Below are 23784 nucleotides of genomic sequence, written 5' to 3' on the forward strand. Positions count from 1 at the left end.
CTTTCCCCATTGACTCGGCTTGTCAGAAGATTGAAAAAAGGATGATCACATGACCCCGGGACACTGCCACCGTCATAAATATGAACCGGTTGCCGAGCATCCGAATTTTGATCACGTGACCTGTGGGGATGGGGCAACGGTCGTAAGTGTGAAAAATGGTCATAAGTCACTTTTTTTCAGTGAGGTTGTAACTTCGAACGGAGATTAAACAAATCAGGGGTCTCCAACCTTAGTAACTTTAAGGCTTGTGGACTTCAACTCCCAGAGTTCCTCAGCCAGCAAAGCTGGCTGAGGAACTCTGGGAGTTGAGGTCCACAAACTTTAAAGTACTAAGGCTGGAGACCCCTGAAACAAATGGTTGTAAGTCGTGGGTTATTTATACCTGGTAACCCTACATTCATATCAACCTCAAAGAAACTTCTAAGCAAGACTGAGGAGAGTAGTTGAACAACCAGAAGACTAACAATGTGATCTTTACAAAGGGAGCTGGTTGTTTCATTAGGCCCACTGTGATACAGCTGTCTTCCCTTCCCAAGAACCAAGCTCCTGACCTGGGGTCAGACATTCATATTTCACACTGTAAACTGCCCATAAAATATAAAAAAAATAAAAATGTTCCTCAGCACAGGAGAACATTGTTCCTTCTAATCTTCCCTCAAGGAAGGAGACATTCCTCAGCTTAGCTAAACCAGGCATGCATACATAATAAAAATTTAAAAATATATATTTGCGAAAAGCCACCATTAGGCTCCAGCTCATCTTGGAAAAACAATTAGGACAGGGGGGAAAAAATGAATTAATGTGGCAAGGGAGGGGAAGTCACCTGACTGGGAAAGAATTTAAACCCTGTGATAAAAGACTTCAGATCCATAATGGCATTCTCTGGAATAAAGGCCCCCAAGACATGCTAGGAATTAAACCCCGGAATAATTCATAGGCCAAATTCCAGTGCAAATTCTGATCTATTTACGTTTTTTTTTTTAAAAAAACCTGCTGTTGTATTAGGAATACATTTTAAACGATAACTTATGTTTGGCTACAGTGGTGGGATTCAAATAATTTAACCACCGGTTCTCTGCCCTAATGACCAGCTGGGTGGGCGTGGCCATGGTGGGTGTGGCCAGGGGGTGTAACAGGCAGCACTCGGCCCACTGAATGCCCCTAGAGCAAAAAAGGGCCATGGGGGGGGGTGAGACTTCTGGAAGGGGCGGGGCCAGCCGGCACCCCAGTACAGTCAGCTGCAACCGCGGCTGACTGTTGGGGGCGAGTCATTGGCCCCAACAGAAAGGGTGTGCAACTTGGGCGTTCTCCTGGATGGACGGCTGTCGTTTGAAGACCATTTGGCGGCCGTCTCCAGGAGAGCTTTTTACCAGGTTCGCCTGGTTCGCCAGCTGCGCCCCTTCCTTGACTGGGATGCCTTATGCACGGTCACTCACGCTCTAGTCACTTCTCGTCTGGATTATTGCAATGCTCTCTACATGGGGCTATCCCTGAAGTGCACTCGGAGGCTCCAGTTAGTCCAGAATGCAGCTACGCGGGTGATTGAGGGAGCCACAAGTTGCTCCCGGGTAACACCGCTCCTGCACAGTTTGCACTGGCTACCTGTGGTCTTTCGGATGCGCTTCAAGGTGTTGGTTACCACCTTTAAAGTGCTCCATGGCTTAGGGCCCGGGTATTTATGGGACCGCCTGCTGTTACCCTATGCCTCCCACCAACCTGTACGCTCTCACAGAGAGGGTCTTCTCAGGGTGCTGTCCGCCAAGCAATGCCGGCTGGCGGCCCCCAGGGTAAGGGCCTTCTCTGTAGGAGCACCTACCCTCTGGAACGAACTTCCCCCTGGTTTGCGTCAATTACCTGACCTTCGGACCTTTCGCCGTGAATTGAAAACGTACTTGTTTATCCAAGCGGGACTGGCTTAATTCTTAATTTTTAAATTTTGAATTTTTTGAATTTTAATAATTTTAAATTGGGGTATTCTGTTTTATTGGGTCAAATTTGACGGTTTTTAAATTTTTCGGCCATTATAGAATATGTTATTTTAATTTGTTGTTTTAAAATTGTATATTGTATTGTTTTAATCTGGCTGTTACACCGCCCTGAGTCCTTCGGGAGAAGGGCGGTATAAAAATCTAAATAATAAATAAATAAAAAATAAAAAATTTAACCATCAGTTCAGCCGAAGTGGTGCGAACCGGTTGAATCCCACAACTGTTTTGCTCTCCCGATTGTACCACTGTTTTACTTAGAAGAAAGTGCAATTAATTTTACTTCTGAGATGAGTGTACACAGGACAACGGTGTAAACGTAAACAATGTGCACATTCGTAGCCGGTTTGGGATCATCAATAAAAAGTGCCCGTGCAATTTTCCTCCAATTAAACTATTCAACACTACCAACAATACAGCTACCCTTTGAAAAGATCTTGACTTTGTGTCGGAATGGTCAAAAACTTGGCAACTCCAAATCTCAACCAGCAAATGCTCTGTCTTACACATTGGAAAAAAGAATCTGAACACTAAATACAAGCTTGATGGTCATTACCTTGTAGATGAACCCCCACCCCATTAAACACCTTGGAGTTTTCATATCAAATGATCTAATTTTCATATCAAATGATCAAAGCCCACTGCAACTACATCGCAAAAAAGGCTTTAACACTTGTAAACTTAATCTTGCGTAGCTTCTTCTCCAGAAAGATTACACTACTAACCAGAGCATATAAAACATTTGCTAGACCAATTCTTGAATACAGCTCGCCTGTCTGGAACCCATACCTCATTTCGGACATTAATACAATTGAGCGTGTCCAGAAATATTTTACAAGAAGAGTTCTCCACTCCTCTGAATACAACAAAATACCTTATACCACCAGACTTGAAATCCTGGGTTTAGAAAACTTAGAACTCCGCCGCCTTCGACATGACCTGAGTTTACCTCATAGAAACATCTGTTACAACATCCTTCCTGTCGAAGATTACTTCAGCTTCAATCACAACAATACACGAGCACATAATAGATTTAAGCTTAATGTGAACCGTTCCAATCTTGATTGCAGAAAATATGATTTCAGCAACAGAGTTGTTAATGCCTGGAATGCACTACCAGACTCTGTGGTCTCTTCCCCAAATCCCCAAAGCTTCAACCAAAAACTATCTACCATTGACCTCACCCCATTCCTAAGAGATCTGTAAGGGGCGTGCATAAGAGCACCAACGTGCCTACCGGTCCTGTCCTAATGTTCCCTTTGATAGTATCCAATTTCATATAGTTATTACATCCTTATGATTATATATATGCTTTATATAGTATAGTTATTTCATGCTTATACTTATATATACTATTGTGACAAATAAATAAAATAAATAAAAATAAAATAAATTAAATCAGGGACAGATATTGTAGGAAAGATCCTTGCATTTCAAATACGAACAGGAAAAAGCAGAAACATCTGTTCCCGTTGGGATTGTGAAGAGGGAGAAACTGAGGAGTAAGCTCTGGGATCCTTTTGTGCTTCATTTTAGTTTCTTTTTTTTTTAATCCTTTACTTTGATTATTAAGGCAGCAACAAGGATATAAACCAGGGGTGAAATCCAGCAGGTTCTGACAGGTTCTGGAGAACCGGTAGCGGAAATTTTGAGCAGTTCAGAGAACCGGTAGCGGAAATTTTGAATAGTTCGGAGAACCGGCAAATACCACCTCTGGCTGGTCCCAGAACTGGGTGGGAATGGAAATTTTGCAATATCCTTCTCCCAGGAGTGCAGAGGGAATGCGGATTTTGCAGTATCCTTCCCCTGCCACTCCCACCAAGCCATGCCCACAGAACCGGTAGTAAAAAAATTTGGATTTCACCACTGATATAAACAAATCAAAATATATACCCTCTTCTCCTGAAAATAGGAGGTAAGAGAAAGGGAGAAAGTTTGCCTGAAAAAGTAGGAAAAGAAGAAAATGACCAATAGAAGATAATATTTTTAGCTCAGGGTTGAACTGTAGGGTCTTTGGGTGTTCTCTGAGCTTAGTGATTTTCTTGCAGAAATTTGATTATCAAGCTAGGTAGCATCATCAGTCTCAGTACTCCCTTACTAGCACTGATGATGCTACCTTGGTTGGTAATGAGATGTTTGCAAGAAAACTACCAAGCTCAGATAATACAAAGAGCTTCACAGTTCTACCCTAAGCTAAAACACAAAAACATCCTTTGGAATTGAAGGTGTTGTAGTGAAGATTAAAAGCTACCACTTGAGGTTGGTTTCATTGGTTTTCCTATATATCACAGAGGTGTCTCCTTTGCGCTGTCTTCGTTTGGTGGTTTTCTTGCAGACATTTCATTACCAAACTAGGTAACATCATCAGTGCTGATGATGTTATCTAGTTTAGTAATGAAACATCTGCAAGAAAACCACCAAGCTCAGACGGACCAAGGACCCCGCAAAAGAAAACAATTTATATTTTCATCTGCCCAATAATTAAAAAGTAACTAAATAATAACTAAAAAGACAAAGATATTTTTTTTCTTTTTATTTCCTGTTTATCAGTTCTTTGGGGGAAGTTGAATAAATTTGTCATTGTAAATTAGGTACCAAGCTGTGTGAAACCAATTTTTCTATTATGGTAGAATAATATACGGCTTGAACTGAAGAATCCACCCCAATACTGCAGCAAAGGCTAAGTTATCAATGGCACTATCCTGATAAAAGCATTTTTATCACTGTATCCTTCACTCCCTTTGATGTCCATATTTGTAGAAGTAAAATGGGGGGGGGGAATTAGAATAGAATAGAATAACAGAGTTGGAAGGGACCTTGGAGGTCTTCTAGTCCAACCCCTCTGCTTAGGCAGGAAGCCTTACACCACTTCAGACAAATGGTTATCCAACCTCTTCTTAAAAACTTCCAGTGTTGGAGCATTCACAACTTCTGGAGGCACGTCGTTCCACTGATTAATTGTTGAAGCTTGCTAAATAAAATTGTAAAATCTGAAGAGTTAAGTGGAATCTGGGATGACTTAATCAAGATTTTGGTGGCCTGTTTTTTTTTTAATCATGCGGAATGCCATCAGCAGTGAAGAGTAAACACTGATCCACCCCATTGTGCCAATTTGAGAGGCATTCGATCAATACCCTGAGAACAGTTTTTATTGGCGTGTTTCAATGCCTAAGCAGAGAACGGGAAGGTCAGAAGGCTATTTTCCCTGAAAGCATCCAGGCCTTTACCCTCCTCCTGCTTACAAGCCTTTCATTGTTTAATGCAGGTCTTGGGGGGCGTTGGGGGGAGGAAATGGAGAGTTTTAACATGTAGGGGAAAAAAAAATCTGTTTGTTTTTCGCCTCCTAAACTAACTTATCTTATCAGCACCTGAGGTACAATAGCCCAGGTGTGCTCACCATTTTACCGTCCGGGGACAGCAGGCTGTGGCTGTGACCTGGGTCCAAACTGGCCGGAGATACTGGCTGGAGAATAGACTGGCTGGTAGTCACCATCGAGTTGTTACCATGATGGCTGATGGAAGTTGAAGAAGTGACTTCGTTGCCACCTGGATGGCTGTAGCGGACCCCTGCGAGAATGCAATCAGAGAGAAGAAATCATAGCAATTTTTTAAAGCTAAATTAGGACAAATGTAGAAGAGTGTTTGTTTTGTTTGTTGTTTATTTATATCCCACTTTTATTACTTTTGTAAGTGACTCCAGGCAGCGAACACAGGTATCATACCATTCACGCATTGATATGTATAAATTATAAAATAAAAGAACTTGGATTGAAAAAAAAAAGGCAGCGAACACACATAATACTTTCTCCTCATATGTGCACCACAACAACCCAGTGAGTTGGATTGGACTGACAGAGGGGGACCAGCCCCATATCACTCAGTTGGCTTTCATACCTAAGGAGGAAACTAGAACTCACCATCTGCTGGTGATTGGCTCAAAATCAACCAGCTGACTTTCATGCCTAAAATGGGATTAGAATTCACCGTCTCCTGGTGATTCGCTCAAAATCAACAAGCCGACTTTCATGCCTAAAATGGGCCTAGAACTCACTGTCTCCTGGTGATTCGCTCAATATCAACCAGCTGACTTTCATGCCTAAAATGGGACCAGAACACACCGTCTCCTGGTGATTGGCTCAAAGTTAACCAGTCAGCTTTCATGCCTAAAACGGGACTAGAACTCACTGTCTCCTGGTGATTCCCTCAAAGTCAACCAGTCAGCTTTCATGCCTAAAATGGGACTAGAACTCACCGTCTTCTGGTGATTGGCTCAAAGTCAACTAGTCAGCTTTCATGCCTAAGACAGGACTAGAACTCACCATCTCCTGATGATTGGCTCAAAGTCAACCAGCCAGCTTTCATGCCTAAGGAGGAACTAGAACTTACAGTCTCCTGGTGATTAGACCAAAGTCACCCAGCTGCATTTTATATCTAAAACAGGATGAGAACACACAGGTTGCGGGAGACAGGTCTCAATTTACAACCACAATTGAGCCCAAAATTTATGTTGCTAAGCAAGAAAGTTGTTTAAAATGAGTTTTGCCCCATTTTACGGCCTTCCTTGCCATTGCTGTCATGTGAATCATTGCAGTAGTTAGTAAAATGGTTGTTAAATGAATCTGGCTTTCCCACTGCACAACCGATTCTTTTTTTTATATATACAAGTTTTTATTGGTTTTTCAATTTCCCCCCTTCCACACAATTCATGAACAGAGTATTGACATTTTCTTATCTTATACAATTCAAAATATTCAAATAGATTTTTCTTTTAGCCAAGATGTTCCTTTCCCCCCCCACACACATAGTTTTTTATTCCTTTCCTAATATTTCTTTGCATATTTTATTGAATCACATCTACTTTCACCCTTCATTTTCTAATTTCTCAATTTTTGTTCATATTCATTCCCTTTCATTCCTTTTTTTTTTGTTTAACTATTTCCATTTTTATACTTGGAATATTTTCGGGGTTGTCTTTTCTCCATTGCCTTTTCACAGCAATCTCTTCCCTTGCACTCCTCTCCCTCCCTTCTTTCTTCATACCTACTTTCTTCCTCTCTTCTCCTCCTCCTTTTCTACTTCCCTTTCCCTTCTCCTCCTCCACCCTGCTTCCTCCCTATCTAACCTTTTCTCCTACACTTACTTCCCTTGCCTTACCGCCTCTCCTCTTCCCTTCCTTCTTTCTCTCTCCCTCTCTCTCCCTTCCAACTCTCTCCTTCCTCTTATCTCTCTCTATTGCTGTATCTATTTTCAATATCTCTAATGTCCAGACATCCCCTATTCTCTCACTTATTACACATATTTTTCAAACCTCACAACAGATTCTTAAGTGAGAGGTTCCAGCAATTGGGATTCCATCCCCCAAATCAGGGGTGAAATCCAGCAGGTTCTGACAGGTTCTGGAGAACCAGTAGCAGAAATTTTGAGCAGTTCAGAGAACCAGCAAGTATCACCTCTGGCTGGCCTCAGAGTGGGGTGGGAATGGAGATTTTGCAATATCCTTCCCCCAGGAATGGGGAGGGAATGGGAATTTTGCAGTGTCCTTCCCCTGGAGCGGGGTGGGAATGGAGATTTTGCAATATCCTTCCCCCAGGAGTGGGGAGGGAATGGAGATTTTGCAACATCCTTCCCCCAGAAGTGAGGAGGGAATGGAGATTTTGCAGTATCCTTCCCCTGGAGTGGGGTGGGAATGGAGATTTTGCAATATCCTTCCCCCGGAGTCGGGAGGGAATGGAGATTTTAAAGCATCCTTCCCCCAGGAGTGAGGAGGGAATGGAGATTTTGCAATATCCTTCCCCCAGAGTGGGGAGGGAATGGAGATTTTGCAGTATCCTTCCCCTACCACGTCTACCACAGAACCGGTAGTAAAGAAATTTGGATTTCACCACTGCCCCAAATGGTATTTACATTCTGCTCAAATTGAGATCTCCAAGTTCTGAGTTCAATATATAGCAATCAATGCATCCAGGTACAAAGAGAGAAGGCAACAGTGTAGAATGGAAAGGACACTAGTGGAGTTACAACATCATTTTTTTAAGAATGGCAGCTCTACTGACTGCCCCACAGCTCTCTTTAAATCAGACTAACACCAGACAAACAAACAGGCAGACAACAATACTAATCAAGGAAACATCAAAGAGGAAACCTCAGCTCCACCAAACTACCAGGGTACTGCCTAATAACTTGCCAGCTTGGTTCAGTTCAGTTCGGTTTGGTTTGGTGGCGGGTTTACTGCTTAGGCGAAACCAGGCTCAAAAATAATAACTGTGAGAGGGACATTGGATTCCTAGCGGACGATCACTTAAATATGAGCCAGCAATGTGCGGCAGTAGCCAAAAAAGCTACTACAATCCTTGGTGGTATAAACAGACACATAGAATCAAAATCATGCGAAGTGTTATTACCACTTTATAAAACCTTAGTAGAACCACACCTTGAATCCTGCATCTAGTTTTGGTCACCCCATCACAAAAAAGATGTTGAGACTTTGGAAAAAGTGCAGAGAAAGAGCAACTAAGATGATTAAAGGTCTGGAGACTAAAACATATGAAGAACAGTTGCAGGATTGAGGTTTGGCTAGTCTAGAGAAAAGAAGAACAAGGGGAGACATGATAGCAGTCTTCCAGTATTTGAGAGGCTGCCACAAAGAAGAGGGATCAACGTATTTTCCAAAGCACCAGAAGGCAAGACAAGAAACGATGGAAACTAATGAAGGAGAGAAGCAACTTGGAATTAAGGAGAAATATCCTAACAGTGAGAACAATTGATCAGTGGAACAGCTGGCCTTCAGAAATGGTGGATGCTTAATCAATTGAGGTTTTTAAGAAGAGACTGGGCAGCCACTTGACTCAAATGGTATAGGGTATCCTGCTTGAGCAGGGGGTTGGACTAGAAGATCTCCAAGGTACTGCATTGCGTTGCATTGCATTGCATTTGCATTGCATTGCATTGCATTTGCATTGCATTGCATTGCATGCTATTCTATTCTATTCTATTCTATTCTATTCTATTCTATTCTATTCTATTTGATTCTATTCTTCTGAATATAAATACTGCACAAATACTGTGCATAAATACCGCACATTGCTTACTACCTCATGCTGATTTATCTGTGTGTCTATTGATGGATAATTGGAATGAAAGCCAAGCTTTCAGGAATTTGTTAGATCAGAGGTGTCCAATCTTGGCAACGTTAACATCTATGGACTTCAATTCCCAGAATTTCCCCAGCTAGCCAGCCAACCAGCCAACTTCCTTGTTTTAAAATTCCAACTTTTAAATTTGCCACAAGAGATCACAACTTTCATGTTTTGGGCAGAGTGAAATAAACACCAAATGTTTACTCCTTCTTGAGAAAAAAAATACTCGCCAAGATTATTTAATATTCCTTATTTGCTACATGAATTTAATCCCGTGGCTCCCAATTGATTTCATCTTATATTTTTCAATAGGTTTTTGGGGTATTCCTGTCTTTTCAGTGACAGCAAATGGGCTTTTTGGAACCACGTGAAATTTTATATTTCGTCATTGCTTATTTGTAATCATTGGTAGGATTTGCTTTCTCACAATCGGGTGTATCGATATATCTGCTTAAATTAATCTCTTTCTTTCTCCTTCTGTAACTAATCCAGGGATTTTAGCATCAATGGCTTTCATTTGTCTTGGGCTCAAGGCATCCTACAGTGCAGTCTGAATGGCTAATTTAATTTTGTGGCACCTTCCAACAGCCCTGCCGAGTTTATCTGGTGAATTTAACCTTTTGCATTGTTCTAAACGGGGCTTCTGTCTTTCTCTTTCTTTTTTCAATCATTTCTTCCCCAACCTTTTCCTTTGGAAAAGAAAACAAGAACAGCTACAGTTAAGTCCTTAGTGACTTACAACCATTCATTTAGTTCAAAGCAGAGGTGGGTTTCCGCAGGTTCTGACCAGTTCTGGAGAACCGGTAGTGGAAATTGTGAGTAGTTTGGAGAATCGGTAGTAAAAATTCTGACTGGCCCCGCTCCTATCTATTCTCTGCCTCCCGGGTCCCAGCTGATCGGGAGGAAATGGGAATTTTGCAATAACCTTCCCCTGGAGTGGGGAGGGAATGGAGATTTTACAGTATCCTTTCCCCCTGCCACGCCCACCAAGCCATACCACATCCACCAAGCCACAGAACCGGTAGTAAAAACTTTTGAAACCCACCACTGGTTCAAAGTTAGAATGGCACTGAAAAAAGTGACTTACGACCATTTTTCACACTTATAATTGTTGCAGCATCCCCTTGGCTGTGGGATCAAAATTTGGATTCTCGGCAACCGGCTTGTATTTAATGACTGTTGCAAAGCCCCGGGGTCATGTGATCACCATTTGAAAAGCAAAGTCAATGGGGAAGCCGGATTCACTTAATAGCCGTGTAACTGACTTAACAACGGCAGTGATTCACCTAACAACTGTGGCAAGAGAGGTCGTAAAAGGGAGCAAAACTCACTTAACAAATGTCTCACTTAGCAATGGAAATGTTGGGTCGTAAGTCAATTGTGGTCGTAAGTTGGGGACTACCTGAAGGTACCTGAAGATATGGTGTAAAAAAGATGTTGAGACTCTAGAAAGAGTGCAGAGAAGAGCAACAAAGATGATTAGGGATTGGAGGCTAAAACATATGAAGAATGGTTGCAGGAACTGGGTATGTCTAGTTTAATGAAAAGAAGGACTAGGAGAGACATGATAGCAGTCTTCCAATATCTCAGGGGCTGCCACAAAGAAGACGGAGTCAAGCTATTCTCCAAAGCACCTGAGGGCAGGACAAGAAGCAACGGATGGAAACTAATCAAGGAGAGAAGCAACCTGGAACTAAGGAGAAATTTCCTGACAGTGAGAACAATTAATCAGTGGAACAACTTGCCTGCAGAAGCTGAGAATGCTCCAACACTGGAAGTTTTTAAGAAGATGTTGGATAGCCATTTGTCTGAAGTAGTGTAGGGTTTCCTGCTTGGGCAGGGGGTTGGACTAGAAGACCTCCAAGGTCCCCTCCAACTCTGTTATTCTATATTCTATATTCAACAGGTGCATCGAAGTAGGTATGGAATGATTCATTGCAGAGGTATTTAACTTAGTTAAAAATAAATGTCCCTTCAGAGATCACCACTGGATGCCATACTGGCATGCTCATTGAGCAGATCAGAAATAATTAACCAAGGAGCCCATCTGAGAAATAAAACCTCTATTATCAGTTCTGGGGTTCCAGGGTGATTTGTTACAAACTGTCATATCCCATCTATCAAAAATGCTGGTGTCCGTTGGTCTGTCTGTATAAGTCCACCATTTCCGCTAACCCTTCGGGAAAGCAAAATAACTTAACCATGGAAAAGGGTCATCGGATGTGTTTAAGCAGCCAAAGAGATCAGGGCTGCCTGTGGGACTCTGCAGAAGTTTTCTAGTTTTGTCCAGGTGATGAAGTTTGAACCGCATGACCTAATAGACGACCCTCACTCTGTCAAGGATCCTGGAGTACTCATGCCAAAGGATCTAAACGCCAGAGCTCACTGTAACAGCATTGCTGATAAAGCATTAGTTTTTAACCTAACTTTATTTATTTTATTTTTATTTATTTTATTTGTCACAACACTATATATAACATAACATAACATAACAACAGAGTTGGAAGGGACCTTGGAGGCCTTCTAGTCCAACCCCCTGCCCAGGCAGGAAACCCTACACCATCTCAGTCAGATGGTTATCCAACATTTTCTTAAAAATTTCCAGTGTTGGAGCATTCACAACTTCTGCAGGCAAGTCGTTCCACTTATTAATTGTTCTAACTTTCAGGAAATTTCTCCTTAGTTCTAAGTTGCTTCTTTCTTTGATCAGTTTCCACCCATTGCTTCTTGTTCTACCCTCAGGTGCTTTGGAGAACAGCCCGACTCCCTCTTCTTTGTGGCAGCCCCTGAGATATTGGAACACAGCTATCATGTCTCCCCTAGTCCTTCTTTTTGTTAAACTAGACATACCCAGTTCCTGCAACCGTTCTTCGTATGTTTTAGCCTCCAGTCCCCTAATCATCTTTGTTGCTCTTCTCTGCACTCTTTCTAGAGTCTCAACATCTTTTTTACATCGTGGCGACCAAAACTGGATGCAATATTCCAAGTGTGGCCTTACCAAGGCATTATAAAGTGGTACTAACACTTCACGTGATCTTGATTCTATCCCTCTGTTTATGCAGCCCAGAACTGTGTTGGCTTTTTTAACAGCTGCTGCACACTGCTGGCTCATATCTAAATGGTTATCCACTAGGACTCCAAGATCCCTCTCACAGGTACTACTATTGAGCAAGGTACCACATATACGGTACTGGTGCATTTTGTTTTTTTGGCCTAAATGTAGAACCTTACTTTTTTCACTGTTAAATTTCATTTTGTTAGATAGCGCCCAATGTTCAAGTCTGTCAAGATCTTTCTGTAACTTGAGCCTATATAAGCATAAGCATGAAATAACTATACGATATATAAGCATATATATAACCATAAGTATGTAATAACTATATGAAATTGTATACAATCAAAGGGAACATTAGGACAGGAAAGGTAGGCACATTGGTGCTCTAATGCACGCCCCTTACAGACCTCTTAGGAATGGGAATCTTCCATAGCTTCTTCTCCGGTAATATTGAACTGCAAACTAGGGCATACTGCAAACTAACAAAACTTTTGCCGGACCAATTCTTGAATACAGCTCATCTGTCTGGAACCCGCACTGCATATCGGACATTAATACAATTGAACGAGTCCAGAGATATTTTACAAGAAGAGTCCTCCATTCCTCTACCCATAATAAAGTACCTTATGCCACCAGACTTGAAATTTTGGGTTTAGACAACTTAGAACTTTGCCGTCTTCGGTCTGACCTAAGCATAGTACATAAAACCATCTGCTACAATGTCCTACCTGTCAATGACTACTTCAGCTTCAACCAGAACAACACACGAGCACACAATAGATACAAATTTAAAGTGAACCACTCCAAACTTGATTGCAGAAAATAAGACTCCAGCAACAGAATGGTCAATGCCTGGAACGCACTACCTGACTCTGTGGTTTCTTCCCCAAATCCCCAAAACTTTAACCTTAGACTGTCTACTGTAGACCTCACCCCATTCCTAAGAGGTCTGTAAGGGGCATGCATAAGCGCACCAGCGTGCCTACCGTCCCTATCCTAATGTTTTCTTTTATTCATAGCCTTTACATGTATTTATAATTACGTTTACACTTGTATCTGTCATAAAATACATGCTTGACAAAATAAATAAAATAAAATAAACACGGCACCCCTTCACACGTGCAGGATGCTGCAACTCTTCACAAATACATGCCAAGTTCCAGAATTTTGATTCTGGGTCCAATGGTTATAAACGCCAATGACTACAGGTAGAGCTCAAGTTACAACCACAATTGAGCCCAAAATTTCCATTGTTAAGTGAGACATTTGTTAAGTGAGCTTTGCCCCGTTTTACGTCCTTTCTTGCCACAGTGGCTAAGTGAATCACTGCAGTTGTTGCGTTAGTCACCCGGTTGTTAAGTGAATCTGTCTTCCCCATTGACTTTGCTTTTCACATGACTTGGCTGGCTAGAAGTTTTCAAAAGCTGATCACGTGACCCAGGGACACTACAACCGTCATACTCTAAATATGAACCAGTTGCCAAGTTGCTCTGAATTTTGATCATGGGACCCTGGGGATGCAAATTTAATAGAGAATATAAATATAGAACAGAAACAGGAAATGATTACTTATAAAGAACTTTTGTATGCTGAAGGAGGTAGATTGCAATTAAAATCATTACAGGTATTAAATGAAGAAGGGAGGAATTATACTTGGTTTCAATATGGGCAAATAAGTGCTAGATGGAAAGAAGATCAAAAAATTGGTATAATGCAAAGGGAGGAAAATTTAATAAAGCAAATTAGAAATCAGACCCAGGAGCATATAAAGAGATTGTATAATGTGTTGCTTGAAATAGATTTGGAAAAGGATTTGGTAAAGGATTGTATGATAAAATGGGCACAGAATATTCAGGAACCAATAATGTTGGAAACATGGGAGAAAATTTGGGTTAGAAATGTTAAGTTTACACAAGCACAGAATTTAAGGGAAAATTTTTATAAGATGTTTTATAGATGGCACTTAGATCCCAAAAAATTATCATGTATGTATCCTAATATCCAAGCGAAATGTTGGAGGTGTGATTGTGATGATGCTACATATTTTCATATTTGGTGGACTTGCAAGAAAATTAAGGTCTTTTGGATAAGAATTTGGTGGATTATTCAAAATGTACTGAAGAAGAAGATAAAGTTCCTGCCACAATTTTTCCTTTTGGGAATTATAACGGATTGTACAGGGATTGAGACTAAATTGATTCTGAATTTAATAACAGCAGCAAGACTGTTGATTGGACAATACTGGAAGAAGAAGAGATACCTACAATAGAAGAATGGATATTGAAAGTTATTAATTTGGCTGAGATGGCTAAAATCTCAGCTTTTAAAAGACAATACGCAGGAAAGATATTTAATTGAATGGAAAAATGGATTGATTATCTACAAAACTGATATCAGATTAAGAAATATCAGATTGCCTTTGAATAATTAGAAAGTTATTTTATGTAATGGGGAGGGGGTTGGGAGATGAAAAGCTTTGGATGTGGTTATTTGGATTGGAAGGGAAAATTTTATTCTATGTTTGGTTTATGTATAACAATACCTTGTGATTGACCCGGGAAGCCGGGGGAGGAGGGGAAGGGGTTTTGGGAGGAGGGGAAAAAGGAAATGTTTTTGTTTTTTAAAACGCTTTCAATAAAAAAAAAAAAAGGATTACTTGTAGTTGTAAATCATGTTATTCGGTGCCATTCAGGGGTGAAATTCAGCAGGTTCTGGAGAACCGGTAGTGGAAATTTTGAATGCTTCGGAGAACTGGCAAATATCACCTCTGGCTGGCCCCAGAGTGGGGTGGGAATGGAGATTTTGCAGTATTTTTCCCCTGCCACACCTACCAAACCGCACCATGCCCACAAGCCACACCCAGAGAACTGGTAGTAAAAAAAATTGGTGTCATTGTACCTTCAAACAGTTGCTGGATAAATGGTTATAAGTCAAGGGCTACCTGTATGCCAATTTTAATTGAGAAAAAGGTGAGGAAGAACCTCATCAGTTGCTACCTGGTAAACGGGGCTGCCCTCATTTTTTCAAATCAATACTTTCTCATGACCTTTGATCTCCCAAATTCCTTCCAAAAACTTCCATTCCATTATTCTATCCTGACATTTTTAGGACTCATCAAAGGTTTCCCATAAGCATGCTTATCACAAACTTTCAAACTTTTCAGCGTTCCCTATCCCTGCTGCAGTTATGTATACTACTTGTAGTAGCCATCCATTAAGACAGAGGGATAATATTTCATTTTTATTGAATGCCACTTGCTCCCGAGTTTAATTTTCTGGGGTTTGTACGCTGGCAGTGAGCCAGGGTAGCATAAAGGTCAGGACCAGCCTCTTTCATCTTTCTCTTTTTGCCTCCCTTTGTCTCCAACAACCCCCCCCCTCCCAAAATATTATTCCACTCTGTGCAAAAGAGACACACTGCAATTGCCAGACGTTGGGATGGCTTACTTGAAAAGGGATTTGGAAATTAAGCTAAGGGCTGCACAGAAGTACAGGCAGTCCTCCAGTTACGACCACAATTGAGCCCAAAATTTATGTTGCCGAGTGAAAAATTTGTTAAGCAAGTTTGCCCCATTTTACGACTTTTCCCGCCACCATCATTAAGTGAACCATTGCCTTTGTTAAGTTAGTAACACGGTTGTTAAGTGAATCTGGATTCCCCATTGGCTTTGCTTGTCAGAGGGTCGCAAAAGCGGATCGCGTGACCCCCAGAGCACTGCAGCCGTCATAAATATGAAACAGTTGCCAAGCATTTTGATCATGTGACCATGGGATGCTGCAATGGTCATAAGTGTGAAAAACGGTCCTGAGAAACTTTTTTTCAGCCCCGTTGTAACTTCGAACGGTCAATAAATGAACTGTTTGCAAGTCAAAGACTACCTGTGGTCCAAAAACAGCCTATGTAGCTTCTTCTAAACTTATCCACGTTCAGCCCAGCAAAACCGGTTAGAAAATCAGAATTGAGTTGGGTCAGAATATACTTATCTTTCATCTTCTAAGTCAGGGGTCTCCAACCTTGGCAACTTTTAAGACTTGTGGACTTCAACTCCCAGAATTCACAAGTCTTAAAGTTGCCAAGGTTAGAAAATCAGAATTGAGTTGGGTCAGAATATACTTATCTTTCATCTTCTAAGTCAGGGGTCTCCAACCTTGGCAACTTTTAAGACTTGTGGACTTCAACTCCCAGAATTCACAAGTCTTAAAGTTGCCAAGGTTAGAAACCCCTGTTCTAAGTCACCTGATGTCACAATTAAAATAAAGCATCCCTTGTGTGAGCATTTTGGGCTATCAAGAAGCAGGGGAAAGAACCATCCCTTCACCCTGCTAGAGGGGCTGCCCTCTTTACAAAAAAGCTAAAATCCATCTCTTTGCATATTTGCTACGACCACAGTTGAGTCCAATGTTTCCGTTGCTAAGTGAGACGTTTATGAATTGAGTTTTGTCCCATTTGACGACCTTTCTTGCGCACACTTGTTAAGTGAATCGCTGCCGTCGGTAAGTTAGTCACCCAGTTGTTAAGCGAATCCGGCTTCCCCACGGACTTTGCTGGTCAGAAGTTCACAAGTTCACATGACATTGGACACAACAACGGTCATAAATAGGAACCAGTGGCCAAGCACCTGAATTTTTTTAAAAAATAATGTTTTAACAAAAACAATGGACATTGCTCGACATGAGCCAGCAGTGTGCAGCATGGTACCGTATATGTGATACCTTGCTCAATAGTCATGCCTATGAGAGGGATCTTGGAGTCCTAGTGGATAACCATTTAGATATGAGCCAGCAGTGTGCAGCAGCTGCTAAAAAAGCCAACACAGTTCTGGGCTGCATAAGCAGAGGGATAGAATCAAGATCACGTGAAGTGTTAGTGCCACTTTATAATGTCTTGGTAAGGCCACACTTGGAATACTGCATCCAGTTTTGGTCGCCATGATGTAAAAAAGATGCTGAGACTCTAGAAAGAGTGCAGAGAAGAGCAACAAAGATGATTAGGGGACTAGAGGCTAAAACATATGAAGAACGGTTGCAGGAACTCGGTATGTCTAGTTTAATAAAAAGAAGGACTAGGGGAGACATGATAGCAGTCTTCCAATATCTCAGGGGTTGCCACAAAGAAGAGGGAGTCGGGCTGTTCTCCAAAGCACCTGAGGGTAGAACAAGAAGCAATGGATGGAAACTAATCAAGGAGAGAAGCAACTTATAACTAAGGAGAAATTTCCTGACAGTTAGAACAATTAATGAGTGGAACAACTTGCCTGCAGAAGTTGTGAATGCTCCAACACTGAAAATTTTTAAGAAAATGTTGGATAACCATCTGACTTGAGATGGTGTAGGGTTTTCCTGCCTGGGCAGGGGGTTGGACTAGAAGGCCTCCAAGGTCCCTTCCAACTCTTTTGTTATTATTATTATTATTATCTCTGGTTTCTAACATTTGCGTCAAATTCAAGTTAATAAGTAGTATATTCCTCGATCTATATACAAATTTACATATCTCCTACTTCATTACGTATCACGTATACAATGTATTACTTCCTAAACAGCTATACACATATTTAATAAACCAGGGATGAAACCTAAAAATTTTCCCTACCGATTCTATGGGCGTGGCTTAATTGGTGGGCGTGGCTTGGTGGTCAGATGACTGGATGGGCGTGGCCAATAACAATAATAAAAATAATAACGTATACAAAACAATAAGAGGTACCAAAATCCAACTTTCACACTTTAAACACACACAACACAACACAACACAACCGAGTCACACACAATGTAAAAGCAGCTGCACTTCACCCAAAATGGCCCCTGCAACAAGCAGGAACCTCACACAGCTACAAAAAACTCAAAAACCAACTTTCACACTTTACACACACACACAACATTTATTTATATTTATTGAATAAACCTATATTACACTCACAAGTTCAATATACATTATATGCATATGCAATATATGCATTTTCAGACATTCGCTATCCTTTGTTTTTGGCATTCTTCCTCTTGTCTAACCAATTGTAATATTTACTCCAGACATCATAGTACCTTGATTCGCTTTTATCTTTGAGTTCTAAAGTGAGTCTGTCCATCTCCGCACAGTTATAAATTTTACATATTACTTCTTCTGATGGTATTTCTTTATACTTCCATTTTTGAGCAAATGCTAATTTTGCCACGGCTAGCATATGTAATGTTAAATAGGTAACATTTTTGTCGTATTTGCCATCTATCATGCCCAATAAGAAAAATTCTGGTTTAACTTCTATTTTAACCATTAGAATCTCTTCTAGCCAGCTCTTTATTTGCTGCCAAAAGTTTTTTGTTTTTGGGCACTCCCACCACATATGATAGATAATATAACCCTAAATCCACCTCACATTTCCAACAAATTAGAGATGTGCTAATTGCTAATCTTGCAATTAGCAAGATTAGCAATTGCTAATTTTTGCCAATCTTGTGGGTGGGAAGTACCACAGTCATAAGTGGGAAAAACAGTCATAAGTCACTTACGAATTATCCCAATTGTGATTGTAATTTGAGGACTACTAGTACCGAGTACCCAACAATGGTATCATCAAGTGGCCATCAGGAATAATGGTTCATTGCCTTCTTGAGATCTAATCTTCCATCTGTTGATGAGGATCTCCAAACTTGGCAACTTGTGGACTTCAACTCCCAGAATTCCGCGGGAGCATGGCTGGCTGAGGAATTCTGGGAGTTTATGTCCACAAGACTTAAATTCGCCAAGTTTGGAGACCCCAGCCCTAGACCTCACTGTACAGAGTTCTATTTAAGACAAGGGTGGGCAACTAGCATGGCCCCTTTAGCATCTGTCAACCTCAACTCCCAGAATTATTATTATTTTATTTTATTATTATTTATTTGATTTTTATACCGCCCTTCTCCCGAAGGACTCAGGGCGGTGTACAGGCAAGATAAAACATACAATGTACAAATTAAAATGCAATTTAAAAAACTTATTTTAAAATTAGCCTGAACAAATTAAAATATGCCAAGAACTAAAAACCCCATTTAAAATTAATCAAATTTACAAAATTTAAAATTAAAATTCAATTCAAGCTAGCCCTGCGCGAATAAAAAGGTGTGTCTTCAGTTCGCGACGAAATGTCCGAAGGTCAGGTATTTGGCGTAAGCTCGGGGGAAGCTCGTTCCAGAGTGTGGGAGCCCCCACAGAGAAGGCCCTTCCCCTGGGGGCCGCCAGCCGACATTGTTTGGCGGACGGCACCTTGAGAAGCCCCTCTCTGTGAGAGCGTACGGGTCGGTGGGAGGCATGTGGTAACAGCAGGCGGTCCCGTAAGTACCCAGGCCCTAAGCCATGGAGCGCTTTAAAGGTCATAACCAACACCTTAAAGTGCACTCGAAAGGCCACAGGCCATGCTCCTGGGGAATTCTGGGAGTTTGAGCCCACAAGATTTGCCAAGTTTGGAGACCCCAGCCCTAGATTTCCACTGCGTGGACTTCCATTTAAGACAGGAGTGGGCAACCATGGCCCCTTTAGCACCTGCCGACTTCAACTCCCAGAATTCTTCAGCCATGGCTGGCTCAGGAATTCTGGGAGTTGAAGTCCACAGGTTGGTAAAGGGGGCCATACTTGCCCATCCCTGATCTATGGCTGTTTGCATAGACCCAACTTTACGTGGCCAGAGGTCTCAAGAGGCTTTCTTCTGAAGAGGTCTTTTCACTCCCTGTTTCCCCATCCCTTCTCGTGGAAGGACACCCTTTGAAAAATGGACTCTGGCCAGGAGAAGTGGACGTCGCAGACAGGAACAGCGTAAACATTGCTCAAGTGGAAACCCTGTCACCACATTCTTGAACTGTATTTCTAAACTCATGCAAAGGGTGGCCAGGCTGGGGCAGGTCAGAAGAGCCGAAGCATTGTTTGAACAATGGGAGGGAAGATCATAAGAACAAAGGAGGCTGGGTTTTGAAGGCCGGGCTTTTATTTTTCTTTTTTCTTTTAATAAACTGAAACATAAATAAATGAGTACTTCATTTTGCACCTCTCCAGCCCAGGCATAGAGATTTCTCTTCAGAACTGAATGTTTAAGGAAGGTCGGTTGCTAGATGAAGAAAAATCCTCAAAAGCAGAATGTTTTTAAGGGCCCGCAAGTAGTCCTCAACTTATGACTATAACATTTTTGTTACTTTATTTTATTTTATTAATATTAATTGTTAATTAATATCCAATATTAGAAAAATGATCGATTTGAAACGAAAGGATTTAAATTGGGAGGAAGTAATGAGAGAAGGAAAAAATAAACTGATTAAGGATTAGAATTTAGGGCGAAGGGTAAGACTAGTTATAAAATAGAAATAAGAAAAAGAAAATAAGAATTAGAGAGAAAGAATATTATAGAAAAAATGAAACATATAAAGTGTGTTAGAAGATAACCAAAACTGGTATAAATTTGGAACTTGGCCAATACTCTGCTCAGAAAAAATGCATTGTATGTTTGTTTGTTTGTGTGTGTTTGTTAAAAATTAAAAAAAAAATTCCAAAAAAACCCCCTTATGACTGTAACAGAGCCCAGAATTTCCATTTTACATCATGACGGTCATAAACCAAGGCACCTGCATTAACCAATCTGATTTTACGACATTTTTTTGTGGCAGTGGGAAAGGAAACACCGGAGTTGTTAAGTGAATGCTGAGGTTTTTAAAGTAAATTCATTGTCCGCGAGGAGCGTTTTTGGCTGGAAACCAGAAGTGGCTACTGGTTTCCAGGAAAAAAAAAAAATCATAAATGGCAATCATGTGACTGGCAGGACTCCAGAAACAGCTGTAAATGTAGGCCAGTTGCCAGGTCCCAAAATGTGATCATGTGACTGCGGGGTGGGGGCAGGGGTGAAATTCAGCAGGTTCTGACGGGTTCTGGAGAACCGGTAGCGGAAATTTTGAGTAGTTCAGAGAACTGGCAAATACCACCGCTGGCTGGCCCCAGAGTGGGGTGGGAAAGGAGATTTTGCAGTATCCTTCCCCCAGGAGTGGGGAAGGAATGGGGATTTTGCAGCATCCTTCCCCTGCCACGCCCACCAAGATACGTCACGCCCACCAAGCCACGCCCACTTGGATTTGGATTTCACTACTGGGTGGGTGGGTAGGGTGGACTGTCTTATCTTCAAACCCAGATCATAAATATCTTTGGGGGAATCCATCGTAACGTTGAATACTCAGTAAGCGACTAACTGTAATGAGTATATTTTGCTCTATTTATTTCATGATTTATCATTATTTCGCTACCATATTTCTATGCCCGTGATCAAAAAAGACTTACACAGCTGACACAGAATAAATAATACTATTAAAATATCCAATCTGAAAACCTAACGTCATTTAAAACAGATAAATAATATTAAAACTGCCTGTGTTTAGGCTCTTAGGGCTATATCTATGACACTCTTTCGAACATGCACATAGGAATATATTTTGAAGTATCTTTAACTGATCATTATAGTTCTCAGTGTATATATATACACTGAGTTAGAAAATATATATATACACTGAGTTAGAAAATCAAGTATATGAAATCTCATGCACCGCCTGCCCCACCACATACATTGGACAAACCAACAGAAGAATAAGTGCACGCATTGAAGAACACAAGAACTCAGTCAAAAAAGAGGAACCAACCTCTTCCCTGGTCCAACACCTTAAAGCCACAGGACACGATATTGACTTTAAAAAGACCAGAACTATAGCCAAAACTGAACACTTTAACAACAGAATAATCAGAGAAGCCATTGAGATAGAAAAACGCCCACACAGCTTGAACAAACGAGATGATACCTCCCACCTACCAGCCATTTGGAAACCCGCCCTTATTGATAAACGAGTCCCTAACATGAAGAATGACACCAGACCCACACTCACGAGGTCCACACAGGATGTCACCACCGCACATCCACCCAGAAAGCAGACCCAAACCCACACTGATCATGAAGCACGACCAAGGACCAGAAGCCAGACCGCAGCTGCAACATTAGCCATTTCAAACCCCTCCAATCCATACATGCAGCAGACTGACACCCACTATGAAGATGTAGCACGACCACGACCACGAAGCCAAACAACAGCAATGCAGCTCACCAGTTCAAATCCCCCTGCAACTCAGACTAACCTGAACACAACCAAGCCCCCCCAAACAGAACACACCCCTATCCAATCAGAGTACAGCCAACCCCACCATCCAATCAGAGCACAGCCAAACCCCCAACCAATCAGTTCAAACCCCCACTAGCAGTTAAAAGGAAGAAACAGCTGCGATCACACATTGCTCCTAGAAGCACGAAGCTGATAACACCAGTCTGAAGATGATGAATGAGACTTCGTTGAAACGTTGCCAAGACACTTCCAATTTTACGAGGGAGAAAACCCGAATAACCAAAGACCTACATATTAATCCTTGGATGTGGTTGGCGAAGTGCAGATTTGTTTTTATCTAATTGTTTCTTCCCATTTCCTGCAGATTTTTTTTTTTATTTTTTTAGAAAAATGGTGTTTAGAACTACGCCATTACCAATGCCATTAAAAGGTTAGCCACAAGAACCACATAAAAAGCAGTGGGTTAAATGCAGAATTACAGAATTAAAAAATAACGGAATTGGAAGGGACCTTGGAGGTCTTCTAGCCCACCCTATACCGTTTCAGAATGCCTTAAACATCGGATGCTATATTTGACTCAGGAAAGTTGAAAAGCTAGGCCAGCCAGACGAGAAGGCGAACGTTTTCCTTGCTACTGAATGTTTTGGGATAATGGGTGGTGCAAAAGATATTGTCCGTGGTTTATGGAGAAGCAGCCAGCTGGCTTTCCCTCACTACTGCTTAAGGCAGGACGGGTGTAAAGAAATAGCCTGGGCTTCACCTCCCATTAAGCTGGGATGGCTGCAGCCAACAGCAACCCAGCCTCTTGAAGGCTTACGGCCTTGTCTGTGCCATGGTTCACAAAGAGAGTTTTACTAGAGTTACTGACAGAATATAAAAGTTCATTTATGGGACCTGCCCAAATGTTTTTGACACTGGATAGCAGAGCTCACAAATGCCTTTATGAGTCTTTCTTTCTTTCTTTCTTTCTTTCTTTCTTTCTTTCTTTCTTTCCTTCCTTCCTTCCTTCCTTCCTTCCTTCCATTCTTTCCTTTCTTCCTTCCTCTCTGTCCTCCTTCCTTCATTTCTACCTTTTTTCCTTTCCTCCCTCCCTCTCTGTTCTCCTTCCGTTCTTCCTTTCCTTTCTCCCTCTGTCTTCTTCCTTCCTTCCTTCCTTCCTTCCTTCCTTCCTTCCTTCCTTCCTTTTCCTCCCTCCCGCCTTCCTTGTTCTCCTTTCTTTCTTTCTTTCTTTCTTTCTTTCTTTCTTTCTTTCTTTCTTTCTTTCTTTCTTTCTTTCCTTTTCCTCCCTCCTTCCTTGGTCTCCTTCTTTCTTTCCTTCCTTCCTTCCTTCCTTTTCCTTTCCTCCCTCCCTGGGTCTTCCATCCTTCCTTCCTTTTCCTCCCTCCCTCCTTCCTTGTTCTCCTTTCTTTCCCTCCTTCCTTCCTTTTCCTCCCTCCCTCCTTCCTTGTTCTCCTTCGTTCTTTCCTTCCTTCCTTCCTTCTTTCCTTTCCTTC

General features: G+C 41.4%; 1 protein-coding gene across 1 annotated transcript in view; it reads right to left on the reverse strand.

Moving 5' to 3' along the window:
* HNF1B (HNF1 homeobox B) overlaps positions 1–23784 on the reverse strand; it is a 121806-nt gene that overhangs the window by 14332 nt on the left and 83690 nt on the right. The window contains exons 5-6 of the mRNA XM_058163867.1: positions 5383–5552; positions 991–993 (exon numbers count right to left, since the gene is read on the reverse strand). Of these exons, the coding sequence (XP_058019850.1) occupies positions 991–993; positions 5383–5552 (173 nt within the window). The remainder of the gene's footprint in view (positions 1–990; positions 994–5382; positions 5553–23784) is intronic.

This window comes from Ahaetulla prasina, chromosome 1 (assembly GCF_028640845.1).
Source record: "Ahaetulla prasina isolate Xishuangbanna chromosome 1, ASM2864084v1, whole genome shotgun sequence".
Taxonomy (NCBI): Eukaryota; Metazoa; Chordata; class Lepidosauria; order Squamata; family Colubridae; genus Ahaetulla; species Ahaetulla prasina.